At 59.5% G+C, this 19,717-nt stretch overlaps 3 protein-coding genes across 3 annotated transcripts; all 3 read right to left on the bottom strand.

The window, feature by feature from the left end:
• Positions 1 to 104: 104 nt before the first annotated feature.
• Positions 105 to 3,248, bottom strand: LOC134146994 (protocadherin gamma-A12-like). The gene has a single exon (XM_062587692.1). The coding sequence runs from the start codon at positions 2,604 to 2,606 to the stop codon at positions 105 to 107; it is 2,502 nt and encodes an 833-aa protein (XP_062443676.1). The 5' UTR covers positions 2,607 to 3,248.
• Positions 3,249 to 4,029: 781 nt separating this feature from the next.
• LOC134146649 (protocadherin beta-15-like) lies at positions 4,030 to 7,564 on the bottom strand. Its single transcript, XM_062587079.1, has one exon. It carries the CDS (start codon positions 7,390 to 7,392, stop codon positions 4,951 to 4,953), a length of 2,442 nt encoding a protein of 813 aa, XP_062443063.1. The 5' UTR covers positions 7,393 to 7,564; the 3' UTR covers positions 4,030 to 4,950.
• Positions 7,565 to 15,854: 8,290 nt separating this feature from the next.
• On the bottom strand, positions 15,855 to 19,090 carry LOC134146993 (protocadherin gamma-A12-like). The gene has a single exon (XM_062587690.1). It carries the CDS (start codon positions 18,354 to 18,356, stop codon positions 15,855 to 15,857), a length of 2,502 nt encoding a protein of 833 aa, XP_062443674.1. The 5' UTR covers positions 18,357 to 19,090.
• Positions 19,091 to 19,717: the final 627 nt, after the last annotated feature.

Raw genomic sequence — 19,717 nt, 5'->3', positions numbered from 1 at the left:
AGCTGAGCAAGAGACGTTGGCAAACAACGTATCGGTGCCCGCGGGCCTGGCTCCCAGCACAAAGAAAGCCCCGCACAGAGAGGGAAGCGGGGGTCTGGAGAAGTCTAGAGCAGCACCACAGCGTAGCATAAAAGCCGCGTAACAGTCTCGCTCGAGGGACTCACCAGCAGGGCGTCTCCGCTGTGGTCGGCGGCGCTCGAGGGCTCCTGGGGCAGCAGCGCAGCGCACTGGTCGGGCGGCGGCGCGGGCGTGAGCGTGTTGGAGCAGCTGGCGCCCGGGGAGCGGAGCTGGCTCTTGCGCGAGCCGGCCGTGAGCGAGACCTCGTGCGAGTAGGAGTGCAGGAAGGCGCGGACGCCGTCGATGCCCACGAAGGGCGAGGCCGGGACGGCGCGCAAGGCGCCGCCGCCCACCGCCAGCAGCCGTGAGCGGCGCCAGCGCCGCAGGTGCAGCGCCAGCAGCGCCAGCAGGAAGGCGAGGAAGAGGCAGCACACGGCCGCCACGGCCACCACCAGCCAGCGCGTCAGGCTGCCGGGGGGCTCGCCCGGCGCCGCCGCGCCGCCCAGCTCCGAGAGCAGCTCGGCCACGCTCTCGGCCAGCACCACCGTCAGCGTGGCCGTGGCCGACAGCGCCGGCTGCCCGTGGTCCTTCACCACCACCACCAGGCTCTGCCGCAGCGCGTCGCGCGCCAGCGGGGACCGCGCCGTGCGCACCTCGCCGCTGTGCAGCCCCACGCGGAAGAGCCCCGGCTCCGTGGCCTTGGCCAGCTCGTAGGAGAGCCACGCGTTCTGCCCCGAGTCCGCGTCCACCGCCACCACCTTGGCCACCAGCGCCCCGGGCTCCGCCGAGCGCGGCGCCAGCTCCACGCCCGTCCAGCCCAAGCCCGGACCCGCTGCTGCTGCTGCCGCCGGTGGCGGGTACAGCACCTGCGGCGCGTTGTCGTTCTCGTCCACGATGAAGAGCCGCACCGACACGTTGCTGCTCAGCGCCGGCGCGCCCCCGTCCTCCGCCTGCACCCACAGCCCCACCTCGCGCACCTCCTCGTAGTCGAAGGAGCGCAGCGCGTACAGCGCGCCCGTCTCCGCGTGCACCGACACGTACGACGAGAGCGGCGCGCCCCGCACCTGCCCCTCCCACAGCCGGTACCGCACGCGCGCGTTCTGCCCCCAGTCCGCGTCCGCCGCCCGCACCCGCAGCACCAGCGCGCCCTTGGCGTTGTTCTCGCGCAGCCGGGCGCTGTAGCGCGCCTCCGCGAACACCGGCGCGTTGTCGTTCACGTCCAGCACCCGCAGCGGCAGCACCGCGCTGCTCCACAGCGCCGGCGACCCGCCGTCCGTCGCCCGCACCGTCACGTTGTACTCCGACACCTCCTCGCGGTCCAGCTCCCTCGCCGTCACCACGCCGTAGTAGCTGCCCAGCGAGCTCCGCAGGCGGAACGGCAGCCCCGCGCCCAGCGAGCACCTCACCTCCCCGTTCGCCCCCGAGTCCCGGTCCTGCACGTGCAGCAGGGCCACCACCGTCCCGGCCGGAGAGTCCTCGGATATCGCGCCCACCAGCGACCGCACGGAGATCTCGGGCGCGTTGTCGTTCACGTCAGTCACCGCGATCACGACCTTTGCTGTGTCGGAAAGGTCCCCGCCATCTCGTGCTTGCACCTCCACTTCATATGAGGAAGCTTGTTCGAAGTCCAATTCAAGCATGAGAGAGAGTTCCCCTGTCTCAGGGTCCAGCTGGAAAATTTCCGATGCCGTGTCGGAGATTTTCTTAAAAATGTATTTCACCTCTCCGTTCAGCCCGTCGTCGGCATCGGTGGCCCTCACGGTGAGCAGCGTGGAGCCCACGGGCACGTCCTCCCGCACGCGCACCGTGTACACCGCCTGGCTGAACACCGGCGCGTTGTCGTTCGCGTCCAGCACGACCACGCGGATCCGCGCCGTGCCCGTGCGCGCCGGCTCCCCGCCGTCCACCGCCCTGAGCACCAGGTCGTGAAAGGCGCTTTCCTCCCGGTCCAGCGCCTTCGCCAGCACCAGCTCGGGACGCTCCTCCCCATCGGGTGCCGTCTGCACGGCCAGGGAGAAGTGCTCGTCGCCGCTCAGCTCGTAGCGCTGCACGGAATTGCTCCCGCTGTCCGGGTCGTGAGCCTCAGCCAGGGAAAACCGTGATCCCGGTGCTGTTGTCTCACTCACTCTCAGCTGCCTTTCTGCCTCTCGGAAGCTGGGCGCGTTGTCATTAATGTCCCTGATTTCCACTTCGATGGCATAAACCTTCATTTCGCCCTCCACTATCACCTCACAGCGCAGCATACACCCATCCGCGGCTTCGCAGACCTGCTCTCTGTCTATCCGTGCCGCCGTCACTAAATGGCCGGTCTTCTCATGCAGAGCAAAATACTGACTCCTACCTTCGGACACTACACGGGCGCCGCGGTCGCGGAGCGCCGCCAGCTCCAGCGCCAGGTCCTTGGCCACGTCGCCCACGAAAGAGCCCTTCTGCATCTCCTCGGGCACCGAGTAGCGCAGCTGCCCCCGCGCCAGCTCCCACGCCGCCACCCAGGCGCACCACAGCAGCGCTCGCCCTCGGCGGTCCCGGCGCCTCTCTCGCGGCCACATTTCAAAGCTCGGGCCACCGCTTCCGCCGCTCTCCTCCCGGCTGAATCTCCACTGCCAACAGCACAAGCCGGCTCCGACCGCACCCTGCTCTTTCCTGCGCTGTCCTTGCACTCCGGCGGCTCCTCTCTCTCGGGCTCGCTTCTCTTCTCGCGCTCTCGGGCTGCCGAGCGGCCCATCGTGAGCAGACAGCGACACTTGCAGCCTCCAGGAATCACTGCAGCGCTCTAGCGCCGGCAAAGCTAATCGCTGCTCCGCTCCTCTCCGCTCGTTCTTATGCGCATATGCGAATCTCGGCTTACAACACGCTTCACGATACTGCACCGAGACGCGAGAGCACACCTTCACGATTCAGCCGTGTCTTCACCCCACCATGCTCCGCAGATCTACACGTCAGATTCCAAACAACTTCCAGCAGCATTCAAAGACTTGAGCAACGGTGCAGAAAGGGCATGGTCGGATGTGAGGGGAAGGAGTTTCAGGCGCAACAGGAACCTGGGCAAGACAGGCTGCAGCAGCAGCGTGGCCGTCTCGTGGGGGAGAAAATACAGGCTTTTGCTTTCTGCAGGCACTCTCTGTATTATAACACACGACCATTAAAAGGAAAAGGAACCCGTGTGTCTCTGAGATGCCCCCTCCTATGAACCCGCCGACACCTCTAAATCCAGACACGTTTCTAAATAACGCATTTGTGTGTACCTCTGTAGGTAAGGTCCTACAGCTGCCATTCTAGGTACAGCTGTCTGTGGAGCCCACGTGCTCACACTGCGCCTTCGCTCCAGCACGTCGCTAAGGACAAGCGGGGCTCTGGAGCAGCACCTCTCTGACTTCCAGGCGCCTTTGCATGCGCAGGGCCACGGCAGGTGTAGGGCCGATAGCCCGTGGTGCTCACAGAATCACGGAATCGCTAAGGTTGGAAGGGACCTCTGGGGATCATCGAGTGCAACCCCCCTTCTCAAGCAGGGTCACCTAGAGCATGGTAGACGGGGTTGTATCCAGGCGGGCTTTGAATATCTCCAGAGCAGGAGACTCCACAACCTGTCTGGGCGACCTGCTCCAGTGCTCTGTCACTCTCACAGTGAAGAAATTCCTCCTCACGTTCAGGCGAACTTCCTGCCGTTCAGTTTTTGCCTGTTGCCTCTTGTCTTTTTGCATGGGACAGCTGGAAAGAGTTCGGCACCTTCCCCTTGACACCCTCCCTTCAGGTACTTTTAGACATTGAGAAGATCTCTCCCACACAGAAACACAATCTTCTCTTCTCCAGGCTAAATAGGCCCATTGAACTCAGGTCTTCTGCAGCCCCTTCCCCGCACCACAAAAAACCCTCACACCTTGGTTCTTTTATGGAGGGTGGAATGATGGAAATACGTGGCCACAGCTGCTGCCGCATACCAGTTATATTTTATTGCAGGAATGGCCCCCGAGAGATTTTTTAATTATGTTTATATTTTTATTGTTTTCTATTGCCAAAGGACGCTTACACTTTTCCACTTTGTAGCGGCAATTGCATACAACGCCAGGGTTTCAGAACACTTAGTGCTCCACAGTCATCGCTCACACAAGGCATTCATACATTGCGAGTGGCAGCCCCGATGTTCAGAGCACGGGGAAAACACCGATAACAGAGAGTTAGCATACAGAAAGGAAAATTAGGGGGCGTGTGTGTGTGGGGGGGGGGAGATTGCAGAGCTTGCGACGACGAATACAGCATCGGCCCTTCACGTCAGTTCTAACTTCAGAGGAAAGCCCTGAAGAGACACGCGCAGTTTCTCTACAACCATCCGCTCAGATTTAAACCCTTTGCACGGTTTGGTATTGTTACAGTCTATCCCGGCATCACGAATCCTGCTATCTCTCCGAAGCGACTTCCAGGACATCGCCTCCCTCCCTCCCCGCCCACACCCACCAGTTTCGGGTACGAGGGAGACCTGGCTGGGCGTTTTATTAATCTCCCCCGACAAGCTGAGTCATCTGCACCCGCACAAAACTACCTCTACCGACTGATAAGGTGGAAGAGGGCGATTCAAAAGGGATGGATGTGAGGACTTCCAAGAGTCATCAAGGGCTGAATGGGACACTCCAGAATTAATTCTGCCCCGCAAGCACTTCAGAAACGACCACAGAAGAAAGGAAAACAATTAAATAATTAGGAACAAATTGAGGAAGACAACTTTTAGTTTCTTTTTCTTTCTTTTTTCTTTCTTTCTTTCTTTCTTTCTTTCTTTTTCTTTTTTTTTTTTTTTCCTGGTGGGGCTGGTGGCGGCAGCAAATCCACGGTCAGCCAAGTGAGGGCATTGCACGCCGTTTGGGGAGGGAGGCATCAAGCCGTTGATTTGCTCCCGTGGCGCTACTCGAAGGCCAGCCTGCTGAACGGTCCCGCCGGCAGCGTCCCATGGCTCTGCGGACGCGGGTCCCCGGCGGGGGGGAAGTCCCCGGCGAGATCCTCTTCGCCGGCCGCGCCCGCGGCCGTGCCGCAGCGCTGCGGCGGCAGGCCGGCGAGGACCGGCTTCAGGAACTTGAACTCGCTGCTGCCCGAGCCCGTTGTGAGGCTGACCTCGTAGCAGTAGGCGTGCGGCAGAGTCGCCGTGCCGGCTGCGTCGGCCAGGCTGCTCTGGAAGTCGCCGGGGCCGTAAAGCACGGGGCCCTCTTTCAGCGCCTTCCTCTTGCACACCTTGCAAGCGACGAAGGCTGCGGCCGAAGCGAGGAAGAGGATCGAGACGAAGGCCAGCGAGAGGATTAAATAAAGCGTCAGGGAGCCGCCCTCGTCCTCCGCGGCCAGGCCGCTGCGCGGCATGTGCGCGTCCGAGAAGCCATCGAGCAGCAGCGCGCCCAGCGCCGCGGTGGCGGACAGCGGCGGCCGCCCGTTGTCCCGCACCAGGACGACCAGCTTCTGCTTCACGGCGTCCCTCTCCGTCAGCGGCCTCCTCAGCCGCACCTCCCCGCTTTGGGTCCCCACGGCGAAGAGCCCGGGGTCCGTTGCCTTGAGCAGGTGGTACGAAAGCCACGCGTTCTGCCCCGAGTCGGCGTCGACGGCCACCACTTTGGTGACGAGGTAGCCCGCCTCGGCCGACGTGGGCACCAGCTCGCTGGACGGCGGCGAGCTGTCCTGCGCCGGGTGCAGGACCACGGGCGCGTTGTCGTTTTCGTCCACCACCAGGACGCGGACGGTGACGTTGGCGCTGAGGGGCGGCGAGCCCGAGTCGGCGGCGCTCACCACCACCTCCAGCTGCCTCAGCTGCTCGTAGTCCAGCGGCCGCAGCACAAACACGTTCCCGTTCTCGGAGTTCACGGAGACGTAGGAGCGCGGGCCCCGCTCCGCGGGGCGGCCCGGCGCCAGCGAATAGGTCACCTTGGCGTTGGGCCCCACGTCCCGGTCCGCGGCCTGGACGGCCCCGACGAGCGCGGACGGCTCGTTGTTCTCACGCACGTACATGGTGTACGACGTCTGGTTGAAGACGGGCGCGTTGTCGTTGACGTCGGAGATGTCCACCGTGAAGGTCTGCGTGGTCGTGAGGGGCGGGGACCCCGCGTCGGCCGCCGTGACGGCGAGGACGTACTGCGCCGTCTCCTCCCGGTCCAGGGCGCTCGCTGTCACCAGCTCGTAGTAATTCTTGTAGGCGGGCCTCAGCGAGAAAGCCGGCTGCTCCTGCAGCGAACAGACGACCTTCCCGTTGTCCCCGGCGTCCCGGTCCTTAACGACAAAGAGGCCCACCACCGTCCCGGGCAAGGCGCTCTCGGCCAGGGGGCTGCTGAAGGAACTCACCACTAGCTCCGGCGCGTTGTCGTTCACATCCGCCACCTCCACCACCACCCTGCAGAGCGCGGAGAGACCCCCGCCGTCAGTGGCGCGCACGCTGAGCTCGTGTTTCTCCGCCGCTTCGAAATCCAGAGGCTGGCTGACACGAATTTCACCACTCAGCGGGTCGATCTTGAATGCCGAGGGGCTGTGCCCCACCGCTTGACTGAACGAGTACGATATCTCCCCGTTAACCCCCGCATCCGCGTCAGTTGCGACCACACGGAGAACCACCGAGTCCTCCGGGGCATTTTCCAAAATCTGTCCATCGTACAGCTCCTGCGTGAAGACGGGAGCGTTGTCATTTACGTCCAGGACAAGGATGCGGACCTGGGCCGTCCCGCTGCGGGGCGGAGAGCCCCCGTCCGTGGCAATCAGGCTGAAAGCAATCTCCTCTTGCTCCTCTCTGTCCAGCGCCTTTTCCAGGACTAATTCGACCGACCTTCCCCCCCTACTCTGACTCCCCAAAGAGACGCTGAAATGTTCGTTCTCGGGAGTGATGCTGTAGGCCTGCAGGCTGTTGCTGCCAACATCTAGGTCCCGAGCCCCCTCCAGCGGGAAACGGGACCCCGGATCGCTCGTTTCCGGGATCTTAAAAGTCACTTGTTCCTCCGGGAAAACTGGCGCGTGGTCATTGATATCCTCTACGGCCACTTCGATGCGAAAGAACTGCAGCGGGTTGGCCAGCAGTAACTCAAAGGGGACGGTGCACGTGACGGCCTGGCCGCAAATCTCCTCCCGATCGATCCTCTCCCTAACTGCCAGGCGGCCGGTGCGGGGGTCTAAGCGAAAATACTGCCGGCTGTCCTCCGAAACAAGGCGGGCCTCGCGAGCCCGCAGCTGCGCCACGTCCAGCCCCACGTCCTTGGCGACATGAGCCACCAGGGAGCCGCTCTCCCTCTCCTCGGCGACGGAGTAGCGAACGGGCTCGGAGCGAGCCTGCGGCACGCACAGAAAAGCACAGAGACAAAGCACTTGCCTTGCAGACGCCATGCCGGGCTCGGCGGACGCGCCGCGTCTCGCGGATCGCTGCCCGCTCCTCCGGGGCAATTCGCGCTCGGAAAGCCGGCAGCCTCGCGGGCGGGCGCCCCTGCTCGCCGAGTCCGCTCCGCGGCGCCGAGGGCGGCCGAGGTGGCCCGGCAGCGGCTCGCTCCGAGCACCGCCAGCCGCCCCGCCCGCCGCCGCCGCCGCCGCCGCCTCCCCGCGCCGCAGCGCCGCGGCAGCGCCGCCTTGGCCAACAGCACCACCCTGCGGCCCGCGGCGGGGACTGCTGCCGCCGGCCCGGCCGAGCGCTCGCCCGCCCCGCGCCGCCGCCCGAGCCCGGCCGAGCCGCCGCGAGCCCGAGGCGCCGCTGGGCAAGCGCGGCAGAGCGGCCGCGGCGGTCAGCGGGGAAACCCGAAGGGGGCTCACAGGCTTTGCGGACTCCCTGTTCCTGCGCCTGGCGCACGGTGAGGGCTTCCTCGCATCAAAAGGTAGAGCTCCGACCGGAGAAGGAAAAAGGGCAGGGGCAGGGCAAGGGGAAAAGGGAAAGGTGAATTGGAAAGGGAACCCAAAAGGGAAAGGGAAAAATGAGAAGGAGAAAGAAGGAGAAGGAAGAGAAGGAGAAGGCTCCGTGGCAGAGCACCCGAACTCGCGGCACTGCTCCTAGTCGAAGGAGCGCTGCGTGTACAGCGCGCCGCTCCGCGCCTCCACCGACACGTAGGGCGCCGACGCCGCCGCCTCGCCCGCGCTGCCGCCCGCCAGCCAGTAGCTCACGCGCCCGTTGGCGCCCGCGTCCGCGTCCCGCGTGCGGACGCGCAGCACCGCCGCGCCCGCCGCGTTGTTCTCCGCCACGCAGGCGCGGTGGGCGGGAAGGACGCGATGTCAGTGAGGCGGTAGCTGAGCAGCCGCTCCGGCGCCGCCCAGCAGCCCGAGGAGAGCAGCCAAACGCACAGCAGCGCTGCTGATGTCCGCGGATCGGCTGGCTGCTCTCCTTCCTCTGCGCGGAGAGTCCCTCGCCACGCCTGCGCTTAGTCCTCGCAAACTGTTCTCCAGCAGGGTGAGAGTGGCGGCGGGGACTAGTGGACGTATGTGTCAGGTTTTTTTTCTGCGTTTTGTTCATAAAGACGAAAGAGCAAATCGTATTTGTTTGAGAATTATGGACCCCGAAGGCAACATGTGTGACTCCCTCCTAACCTTACTGAGCTGCTTATTAAGCTTGCTCCTTTTCTGTTCTTCCATACCTGGTTGGCAGAGAAAAGGCAAGTACAAAACAGAGTAGGATCTTTGCCCGGAGCACAGCCTGCCATTCTGTCCATAAAGCTGCTGGGGTGGTTGAACTTGGTTGAACTCTCTGCAGCTCGAGGTCTGCCATCTCAACCATCTCTCACTGTTTGGCTAGGGACTCTGTATGCTTTGGGGAGCTTCCAAGCAAAAGTCCTTCTCTCTGGCCAGCCCATCTTGGGAGATCACGTTCAGCTGAAAGTATTCCTGCCTGCAGCTGTGGCCTTCCTTCTGCTGTTGGAGAAGGCCTGTTTCCAGCCCTGGGCTGCAATGCAGGATGGCACCCTGAGAGGCAGGCTCGGGCTGTGCCTCTAAATCCTCTGAGAGGTAAGAAGAGCCCAGGAGTAGCTGGTAGTTGCCAGAAGCACTCGGCACTGCATGGTACTGTGTTAGCACATTGCCAGATGCAATGCCTTTTCACAGTTGCTTTGCCACACCTCTGCCTTAGAAAGCACTCCCCAGGCACCTGGAAGTCAGGGAGGCCCCAAGTTGCATGCTAGACCCTGATTTCTTGCTGTGGTCTATAGGGGAGGGCGTGGGGGATGTTCCTTTTCAGAAATGTTCCTCAGCTCCCACGAGTTCTGGTGCTACGTGGCCTGCTCCTCTCCTGCGCCTGTGAGGGCATAAGTGTGAATGTCATATAGGAGGCCTCTGAATGTCAGTGTTATGAGAGATCCTGATGGAGCTTCTCTGCTCCATTTTCCTCTGCCATAAAATTCTGCCTTCAGGTCGTTGGCAGCTTGTCCACGCAATTAAGTGTTTGCTGCAAAACAACCCTGGCAGGTCCAAGAACAAAGGCCCACTCCACAAGAGTGACGCAGGAAGACTTGGAGCAAGCAAGGCTTGAAGCTCAATCCAAAGCTCAATTCCAAAAAAGAAAAGGAAAGAGCAGGAAACATACCGACATGATGGAGCCATAGGTTATTATTTTGGACTATGTCGCTTGTAAGAGGCACAGAAGAACGGTATCGAGTAAGTCACAAACATGAAAGGAGGCTCCTCACAAACCTCACAACACAGACCAGAGCCACAGCTCCCCAGCGTAATTAAGGCAAAAACGAACAACAAACTTGCATACAATGACAACTGCGTGCCAAATATACTAAGACAATTAGAACTTTCACGCTACTGCAAACTCTTTCACCTGCCCTGTGCCTACACAAGATCAGTTCTTCTATTTGCCTAAAAATGCACCAGGCAACAAGGTAGGAAAGTGCTCAGCCATCAACGTGGCCCTTTTGTAGCCCCGCCTTGTCAAAGTCAGCAGAGTTACCAGATGTACTACCCAGTTACTTCCTGAAGTAACCAAAAACCCCTAAGATGTCCATTCACCTCCACTTTTAATTAGACAGCATTCACATGCTCTCCTCCACACATCTCATGGCGTCCCCCAGTAGCTCCTCATGCACAATCCACTCGAGTCTCATCTCTTTACAACCCTTTACAACATGTGTGGTGGTCTTTGGCCCTCATATGTTGTAAATGTATATCATTAAAGGACCAGCCGGACAAACCATTTCTTTGTGACACGCATCAGAATCACAGCATCGACCTATGGGGACATTCACCTGCCCAACTTGTTCTTAGGAGGAAACCCACAGGTTTGGAAGTATGTGAATGATGGGCAGCTAGGTCACTGAAGTCTCTGCTTAAAGACAGCCTCATCCTTCTCAAGCACATCTCCTGAAGAAGGTGCAAGATGCGCCACTAACAAGATTGTACATCTCTCCCCCAAAGCTAACATTCACAGGAATACTTGAATCCCAAGCAAAAGGCAATGAAATGAGTTACGACCCAGCACATTCGTTGAATACCTGGCCCAAGCTAAAGGCAGTGCAAAAGCAAAGTACACGCACATGCCCCACGCTCCATGCCAACCCTAACACGGCCAAAATAATTCAGCAGTTAGCCGGCAGGAACAAGACCATGTGCACCCATTGTATTTGTGTGTGAGGAACCCTAATGAGCTGCTGCTTAGAGCAAAAGCGACAAGTAATGCTGACTGAGAAAGCTGGGCACCAGGGATAACACACATGATACCATACCAATATAACTGAACCGCTCCTTAAACTTGCTCCTTCCCTCTACCTCTGTACCTGGTTGGCAGAGAAAAGACAAGTGCAAAACACAGCAGGTTCTGAGCACAGCCTGACACTGACTCTGGTTCTGTCCATAAAGCCGTTGAGGTGGGCTTGGCTGAAATCTCTGCAGCTCGAGGCCCACCATAACAACGATCTCACATTTTAACACACTGCTCGTGTGCTCAAAGTATGCCTGCCAGCAACTGTGGCCTTCCTTCTGCCGTTGGAGAAGGCCTAGTTGCAGCCCCGGGATGGAAAGCAGGACGCCACACCAAGAGGAAGCCACGTGCTTCTTTGCCAGAAGCACTCTGCACCAGACCATACTGTGTTAGTGTGCGGCCAGCTGTAAAGAGGGGTATCAGAGGTGCCAGAGGGTAGGCAGTTGTTCCTGTTTACCTCCCACTTACCGTTTGGAGTAAGCAATTGGTGGCGGCATATACAAGTGTTCTCCCCAAGTTCCTTCTCACAAAGCAGCACCTCAGATTTCTCATTCCTTTTTGGTTATCAATGTACACAGCCAATGCCTGCAGGGGACCCCAGTGAGGCAAGTGCTTCACTACGGTAATTCACAGCTGTTTTCCCACAAGTCTGCCTTGAAAATTCACCCCCAGAGCCCCTGCAAGCCAGTGAGGCCTCCGGTTGCAAGCTAGGCCCCAAATGATTGCTTTGGCTTACACAGAAGGGGAGAGCCCTTTCCCTCATTTCCAGAGACTTGCATGAGCTCCCACACATTTTATGCTAGGTGGCCTGCTCCTCCTCTATGCCTGTGAAGCCATAAGTGTAAATCATAGAATCCTAGAATCAGTGAGGTTGGAAGGGACCTCTGGAGATCATCTAGTCCAACCTCCCCACTCAGCAGGGTCACCCAGAGCATGGTAGACAGGGCTGCATCCAGGTGGGCCTTGAAGATCTCCAGAGAAGGAGACTCCACAACCTCTCTAGGCAACCTGGTCCAGTGCTCTGTCACTCTCACAGTGAAGAAGTTCCCCCTCATGTTCAGGCGGAACTTCCTGTGCTTCAATTCCTGCCCATTGCCTCTTGTCCTGTCACAGGATTTTGTCCCCATCCCCTTGACACCCTCCCTTCAGGAACTTGTACACATTGATAAGATCCCCCCCTCAGTCTTCTCTTCCCCAGGCTGAGGAGGCCCAGCTTGCGCAGCCTTTCCTCGTAGGGCAGATGCTCCAGCCCTCTGATCATCTTTGTAGCCCTACGCTGGACTCTCTCCAGCAGCTCCATGTCTCCCTTGTCCTGGGGAGCCCACAACTGGACACAGTACTTGGGATGAGGCCTCCCCAGGGCTGAGTAGAGGGACAGGATCACCTCCCTCGACCTGCTGGCATCGACTCGACTCTTCCTAATGCAGCCCAGGATACCATTGGCCTTCTTGGCCACAAGGGCACATTGCTGGCTCATGGTCAATCTGTCGTCCACCAGCACTCCCAGGTCTTTCTCTGCAGAGCTGCTCTCCAGAAGGTGAGCCCCCAGCTTGTACTGGTGCCTAGGGTTATTTCTCCCTAGGTGCAGGACTCTGCACTTGCCCTTGTTGAACCTCAGGAGGTTCCCCTCTGCCCAACTCTCCAGCCTGCCCAGGTCTCTCTGAATGGCAGCACAGCCCTCAGGTGTGTCAGCCACTCCTCCCAGCTTGGTATCATCCACAAACTTGCTGAGGAGGCACTCTGTCCCCTCATCCAGATCATTGATGAAAAAGTTGAACAGGATGGGACACAGAACTGAGCCCTGGGGGACGCCACTAGCCACAGGCCTCCAACTAGACTCCACACCACTGATGACAACCCTCTGAGCTCTGCCTTTCAGCCAGTTCTTAATCCACCTCACTGTCCACTCGTCTAACCCACACTTCCTGAGCTTTTCTAGGAGGACGGTATGGGAGACAGCGTCGAAAGCCTTGCTGAAGTCAAGGTACACAATGTGCACTGCTCTCCCCTCATCTAACCAGCCAGTCATTCCATCATAGAAGGCTATCAGATTGGTTAAGCAGGATTTCCCCTTGGTGAATCCATGCTGACTACTCCCGATCACCTTCTTTTCCTCTGTATGTCTGCAGATGACATCTAGAATGAGCTGTTCCATCACCTTTCCAGGGATGGAGGTGAGGCTGACTGGCCTATAGTTGTCTGGGTCCTCCTCCTTGCCCTTCTTGAAGACTAGAGTGACATTGGCTGTCTTCCAGTCCTCAGGAACCTCTCCAGTTCTCCAGGACCTTTCAAAGATGATGGAGAGCGGCTTGGCAACAACATCCACCAGCTCCCTCAGTACCCATGGGTGCATCCCATGCACCTGTGGGTCCATGGATCTCTGGATATCTAGCCTGCCCAGAAGGTCTCTAATCCTATCCTCCTCAACCAAAGGAAAGTCTTCCCTTCTCCAGACTTTCTCCCTCATGTCCAGGCTGCAGGAATCAAGAGGGCTGTCCTTAGCAGTGAAGACTGAAGCAAAGAAGGCATTCAGTAACTCTGCCTTCTCCGTATCCCTTTTCAACAGGGCCCCTGCCCCATTCAGTAGCGGGCCCACATTTTCCCTAGTCCTCCTCTTGCTGCTGCTGTATTTGAAGAAGCCCTTCCTATTGTCCTTGACATCCCTTGCAAGACTAAATTCCGGCTGGGCCTTAGCCTTCCTCACCACATCTCTACATACTCTGACTGCAGTCCTATAATTCTCCCAAGGAGCCTGTCCGCTCTTCCACAGTCTGTGTGTTTTCTTCTTCTGTCTGAATTTGGCCAAGAGCTCCTTGCTCACCCATGCAGGTCTCCTGCCCCTTTGGCTGCACTTCTTACTCATAGGGATGCACCGCTCTTGAGCTTGGAGGAAGTGATGCTTGAATACTTGCCAGCTCTCCTGGAGCCCCCTTCCTTCTAGGGCCTTAACTCACGAGACTCCACCAATTATGTCTCTGAAAAGCCCAAAGTCCACTCTCCTGAAGTCCAGGGTTCCAATCCTGCTTGTTGCCTTAGTTCTTTCCTGCCACATCCTGAACTCCACCATCTCACGGTCACTGCAGCCAAGGCTGCCCCCAACCTTCACACCTCTGACTAGTCCCTCTCTGTTGGTAAGGACAAGGTCCAGCAGGACACCCTTCCTCGTACGCTCCTCCACCATTTGTGACGAGAGGTGATCATCAATGCTCTGCAGGAGCCTCCTGGACTGTTTGTGCCTTGCTGTGTAGTCCTTCCAGCAGATGTCAGGGTGGTTGAAGTCCCCCACAAGAACCAGGGCCTGTGATTGTGAGACTACCTCCAGCTGTCTACAGAAGGCCTCATCAACTTTCTCTGCCTGGTCAGGTGGCCTGCAGTAGACTCCCACAACAGTGTCCCCCATGCTAGCCTGCCCTTTGATCTTCACCCATAAGCTCTCAACTGCCTCCTCCTCCTCCCCGCCTAGGCAGAGCTCAATGCGTTTGAGTTGCTCTCTCACATAAAGAGCAACTCCACCACCTTGCCTTCCTGGCCTGTCTCTCCTGAAAAGCACATAGCCATCCATGGCAGCATTCCAGTCATGTGAGCTATCCCACCACGTCTCCATGACTGCAATGAGATCATGGCCCTGAGATCGCACACAGATCTCCAGCTCCCCCTGTTTGTTCCCCATGCTGTGTGCATTGGTGTACATTCCAGTGGCATGAGAGATAATGAGAGATTCTAGCTGAGCTTCTCTGCTTTCCTTCCAACATACAGTTCTGTCTTCAGGTGGTTGGGAGCTTGTCTGCAGAATTAAAGAGGTCCCTGCAAAACAACCCGTGCAGATTCAAGAGAAAAAGCCCACTCCATACAGGTGAACTAGGAGGACTTCCAGCAAAGAAAGCCTGAAGACAGCTTGAGCCTAGAAACACCTAAATGCAACTGTGGTGAAACACAAGGCCATACAAGTGAGAAAGTGAGATTTCCCACACACATTGTTAGGCATTCTAGTCATGCAGCCCTTCCATGAACACGGAGTTATTGCCTGAAGACACTCCTCAGAGGACTTTTGCCACTTTTAAGGGTAGCAATAACAGGGTCTGAGCACAACTGTCACAGGACTTGGTGCAAAATGTATAGATTTCCTTGATGCATAGGTGTCTGGCTTTTGGCCCTACATATGCCACAAGCAAGACCGTTTAACGCTGAGACACGTTAAGCCAACATGCTTTCCATGGCTTTTTACGGTAGATATGCAAACTGCTCCTCCTGTCATGCATTTACAGCCTATTATCAGGTACACTGAGGCTTAGCTTCAGGTCATGGTAACCAACACGGCTGTCATTTGAAACCTCCAGAAATGAGGGAATCACAGCATAATAACTCAGACTACAGCACTAACAGCCTGTATAAATAAAGGTACAGATAAAGGTATCTGGTAGATAAGAGGGAGACAGGAGGCCTCTCCCAGAGCTGCCAGTACAGAGGGAAGCCCATTAGGCAGCAGGAGCTGAGATTGCCTGATGCCTCAACTGTTTGCTTCATGTAATAACTAAGGCAAAAGGGGAACGCAGCCAATCACTAACCCTTCAGCAGTCCCTCAGCAGAGCTCCCCCACCTCCCCTCTCAACACCTTTATAACTTGTAAGGTTGTCTTTGAACCTCATAATGTTCAAATTCTCACCATCCAAACTGCAGCTGCTCGCACCATTTCTCCACATGATGCACCAGCGTGCACACACTCACACAAAAGGGAGGTACAGCTGCAGGCTCACCACACTGTTATGATGGAACACACAGATGCCAAAGCCTGTAAACTGTGCCAGGCTGAAGTAAAAGATGCGCAGTCCTACAGCAAAGACTGGGTCGCCGGACAATCTATCCGCTTAAAGACACTGTTTAAGGTCCTGCTTTTAGAAAGGACACGTGCTCTTTCCAAGAGAGGCACCTCTTCTCCTAACACAGCGTTGACGGCTACTCCCCAGGCAAAAACAGTGTCGAACACAAAAGCGCACTCACATCTCCTGCACTTCACACGAAGTCTAACGCCGCAGCAAAACGAAAGCAAACGAACGAGCAGCCTCTGTTGCAGCTGAGCAAGAGACGTTGGCAAACAACGTATCGGTGCCCGCGGGCCTGGCTCCCAGCACAAAGAAAGCCCCGCACAGAGAGGGAAGCGGGGGTCTGGAGAAGTCTAGAGCAGCACCACAGCGTAGCATAAAAGCCGCGTAACAGTCTCGCTCGAGGGACTCACCAGCAGGGCGTCTCCGCTGTGGTCGGCGGCGCTCGAGGGCTCCTGGGGCAGCAGCGCAGCGCACTGGTCGGGCGGCGGCGCGGGCGTGAGCGTGTTGGAGCAGCTGGCGCCCGGGGAGCGGAGCTGGCTCTTGCGCGAGCCGGCCGTGAGCGAGACCTCGTGCGAGTAGGAGTGCAGGAAGGCGCGGACGCCGTCGATGCCCACGAAGGGCGAGGCCGGGACGGCGCGCAAGGTGCCGCCGCCCGCTGCCAGCAGCCGTGAGCGGCGCCAGCGCCGCAGGTGCAGCGCCAGCAGCGCCAGCAGGAAGGCGAGGAAGAGGCAGCACACGGCCGCCACGGCCACCACCAGCCAGCGCGTCGGGCTGCCGGGGGGCTCTCCCGGCGAAGCCGCGCCGCCCAGCTCCGAGAGCAGCTCGGCCACGCTCTCGGCCAGCACCACCGTCAGCGTGGCCGTGGCCGACAGCGCCGGCTGCCCGTGGTCCTTCACCACCACCACCAGGCTCTGCCGCAGCGCGTCGCGCGCCAGCGGGGACCGCGCCGTGCGCACCTCGCCGCTGTGCAGCCCCACGCGGAAGAGCCCCGGCTCCGTGGCCTTGGCCAGCTCGTAGGAGAGCCACGCGTTCTGCCCCGAGTCCGCGTCCACCGCCACCACCTTGGCCACCAGCGCCCCGGGCTCCGCCGAGCGCGGCGCCAGCTCCACGCCCGTCCAGCCCAAGCCCGGACCCGCTGCTGCTGCTGCCGCCGGTGGCGGGTACAGCACCTGCGGCGCGTTGTCGTTCTCGTCCACGATGAAGAGCCGCACCGACACGTTGCTGCTCAGCGCCGGCGCGCCCCCGTCCTCCGCCTGCACCCACAGCCCCACCTCGCGCACCTCCTCGTAGTCGAAGGAGCGCAGCGCGTACAGCGCGCCCGTCTCCGCGTGCACCGACACGTACGACGAGAGCGGCGCGCCCCGCACCTGCCCCTCCCACAGCCGGTACCGCACGCGCGCGTTCTGCCCCCAGTCCGCGTCCGCCGCCCGCACCCGCAGCACCAGCGCGCCCTTGGCGTTGTTCTCGCGCAGCCGGGCGCTGTAGCGCGCCTCCGCGAACACCGGCGCGTTGTCGTTCACGTCCAGCACCCGCAGCGGCAGCACCGCGCTGCTCCACAGCGCCGGCGACCCGCCGTCCGTCGCCCGCACCGTCACGTTGTACTCCGACACCTCCTCGCGGTCCAGCTCCCTCGCCGTCACCACGCTGTAGTAGCTGCCCAGCGAGCTCCGCAGGCGGAACGGCAGCCCCGCGCCCAGCGAGCACCTCACCTCCCCGTTCGCCCCCGAGTCCCGGTCCTGCACGTGCAGCAGGGCCACCACCGTCCCGGCCGGAGAGTCCTCGGATATCGCGCCCACCAGCGACCGCACGGAGATCTCGGGCGCGTTGTCGTTCACGTCAGTCACCGCGATCACGACCTTTGCTGTGTCGGAAAGGTCCCCGCCATCTCGTGCTTGCACCTCCACTTCATATGAGGAAGCTTGTTCGAAGTCCAATTCAAGCATGAGAGAGAGTTCCCCTGTCTCAGGGTCCAGCTGGAAAATTTCCGATGCCGTGTCGGAGATTTTCTTAAAAATGTATTTCACCTCTCCGTTCAGCCCGTCGTCGGCATCGGTGGCCCTCACGGTGAGCAGCGTGGAGCCCACGGGCACGTCCTCCCGCACGCGCACCGTGTACACCGCCTGGCTGAACACCGGCGCGTTGTCGTTCGCGTCCAGCACGACCACGCGGATCCGCGCCGTGCCCGTGCGCGCCGGCTCCCCGCCGTCCACCGCCCTGAGCACCAGGTCGTGAAAGGCGCTTTCCTCCCGGTCCAGCGCCTTCGCCAGCACCAGCTCGGGACGCTCCTCCCCATCGGGTGCCGTCTGCACGGCCAGGGAGAAGTGCTCGTCGCCGCTCAGCTCGTAGCGCTGCACGGAATTGCTCCCGCTGTCCGGGTCGTGAGCCTCAGCCAGGGAAAACCGTGATCCCGGTGCTGTTGTCTCACTCACTCTCAGCTGCCTTTCTGCCTCTCGGAAGCTGGGCGCGTTGTCATTAATGTCCCTGATTTCCACTTCGATGGCATAAACCTTCATTTCGCCCTCCACTATCACCTCACAGCGCAGCACACACCCATCCGCGGCTTCGCAGACCTGCTCTCTGTCTATCCGTGCCGCCGTCACTAAATGGCCGGTCTTCTCATGCAGAGCAAAATACTGACTCCTACCTTCGGACACTACACGGGCGCCGCGGTCGCGGAGCGCCGCCAGCTCCAGCGCCAGGTCCTTGGCCACGTCGCCCACGAAAGAGCCCTTCTGCATCTCCTCGGGCACCGAGTAGCGCAGCTGCCCCCGCGCCAGCTCCCACGCCGCCACCCAGGCGCACCACAGCAACGCTCGCCCTCGGCGGTCCCGGCGCCTCTCTCGCGGCCACATTTCAAAGCTCGGGCCACCGCTTCCGCCGCTCTCCTCCCGGCTGAATCTCCACTGCCAACAGCACAAGCCGGCTCCGACCGCACCCTGCTCTTTCCTGCGCTGTCCTTGCACTCCGGCGGCTCCTCTCTCTCGGGCTCGCTTCTCTTCTCGCGCTCTCGGGCTGCCGAGCGGCCCATCGTGAGCAGACAGCGACACTTGCAGCCTCCAGGAATCACTGCAGCGCTCTAGCGCCGGCAAAGCTAATCGCTGCTCCGCTCCTCTCCGCTCGTTCTTATGCGCATATGCGAATCTCGGCTTACAACACGCTTCACGATACTGCACCGAGACGCGAGAGCACACCTTCACGATTCAGCCGTGTCTTCACCCCACCATGCTCCGCAGATCTACACGTCAGATTCCAAACAACTTCCAGCAGCATTCAAAGACTTGAGCAACGGTGCAGAAAGGGCATGGTCGGATGTGAGGGGAAGGAGTTTCAGGCGCAACAGGAACCTGGGCAAGACAGGCTGCAGCAGCAGCGTGGCCGTCTCGTGGGGGAGAAAATACAGGCTTTTGCTTTCTGCAGGCACTCTCTGTATTATAACACACGACCATTAAAAGGAAAAGGAACCCGTGTGTCTCTGAGATGCCCCCTCCTATGAACCCGCCGACACCTCTAAATCCAGACACGTTTCTAAATAACGCATTTGTGTGTACCTCTGTAGGTAAGGTCCTACAGCTGCCATTCTAGGTACAGCTGCCTGTGGAGCCCACGTGCTCACACTGCGCCTTCGCTCCAGCACATGGCTAAGGACAAGCGGGGCTCTGGAGCAGCACCTCTCTGACTTCCAGGCGCCTTTGCATGCGCAGGGCCACGGCAGGTGTAGGGCCGATAGCCCGTGGTGCTCACAGAATCACGGAATCGCTAAGGTTGGAAGGGACCTCTGGGGATCATCGAGTGCAACCCCCCTTCTCAAGCAGGGTCACCTAGAGCATGGTAGACGGGGTTGCATCCAGGCGGGCTTTGAATATCTCCAGAGCAGGAGACTCCACAACCTGTCTGGGCGACCTGCTCCAGTGCTCTGTCACTCTCACAGTGAAGAAATTCCTCCTCACGTTCAGGCGAGCTTCCTGCCGTTCAGTTTTTGCCTGTTGCCTCTTGTCTTTTTGCATGGGACAGCTGGAAAGAGTTCGGCACCTTCCCCTTGACACCCTCCCTTCAGGTACTTTTAGACATTGAGAAGATCTCTCCCACACAGAAACACAATCTTCTCTTCTCCAGGCTAAATAGGCCCATTGAACTCAGGTCTTCTGCAGCCCCTTCCCCGCACCACAAAAAACCCTCACACCTTGGTTCTTTTATGGAGGGTGGAATGATGGAA

Source organism: Rhea pennata, chromosome 14, assembly GCF_028389875.1.
Source record: "Rhea pennata isolate bPtePen1 chromosome 14, bPtePen1.pri, whole genome shotgun sequence".
In the NCBI taxonomy this organism is placed as follows: Eukaryota; Metazoa; Chordata; class Aves; order Rheiformes; family Rheidae; genus Rhea; species Rhea pennata.
Note: the sequence above shows the minus strand (reverse complement) of the source record. Positions and strands in the feature narration are given on the sequence as shown.

Excerpts from the sequence above, each read along its gene's own strand:
- LOC134146994 (XM_062587692.1), bottom strand. The coding sequence starts at position 2,606 with ATGTGGCCGCGAGAGAGGCGCCGGGACCGCCGAGGGCGAGCGCTGCTG.
- LOC134146649 (XM_062587079.1), bottom strand. The coding sequence starts at position 7,392 with ATGGCGTCTGCAAGGCAAGTGCTTTGTCTCTGTGCTTTTCTGTGCGTG.
- LOC134146993 (XM_062587690.1), bottom strand. The coding sequence starts at position 18,356 with ATGTGGCCGCGAGAGAGGCGCCGGGACCGCCGAGGGCGAGCGTTGCTG.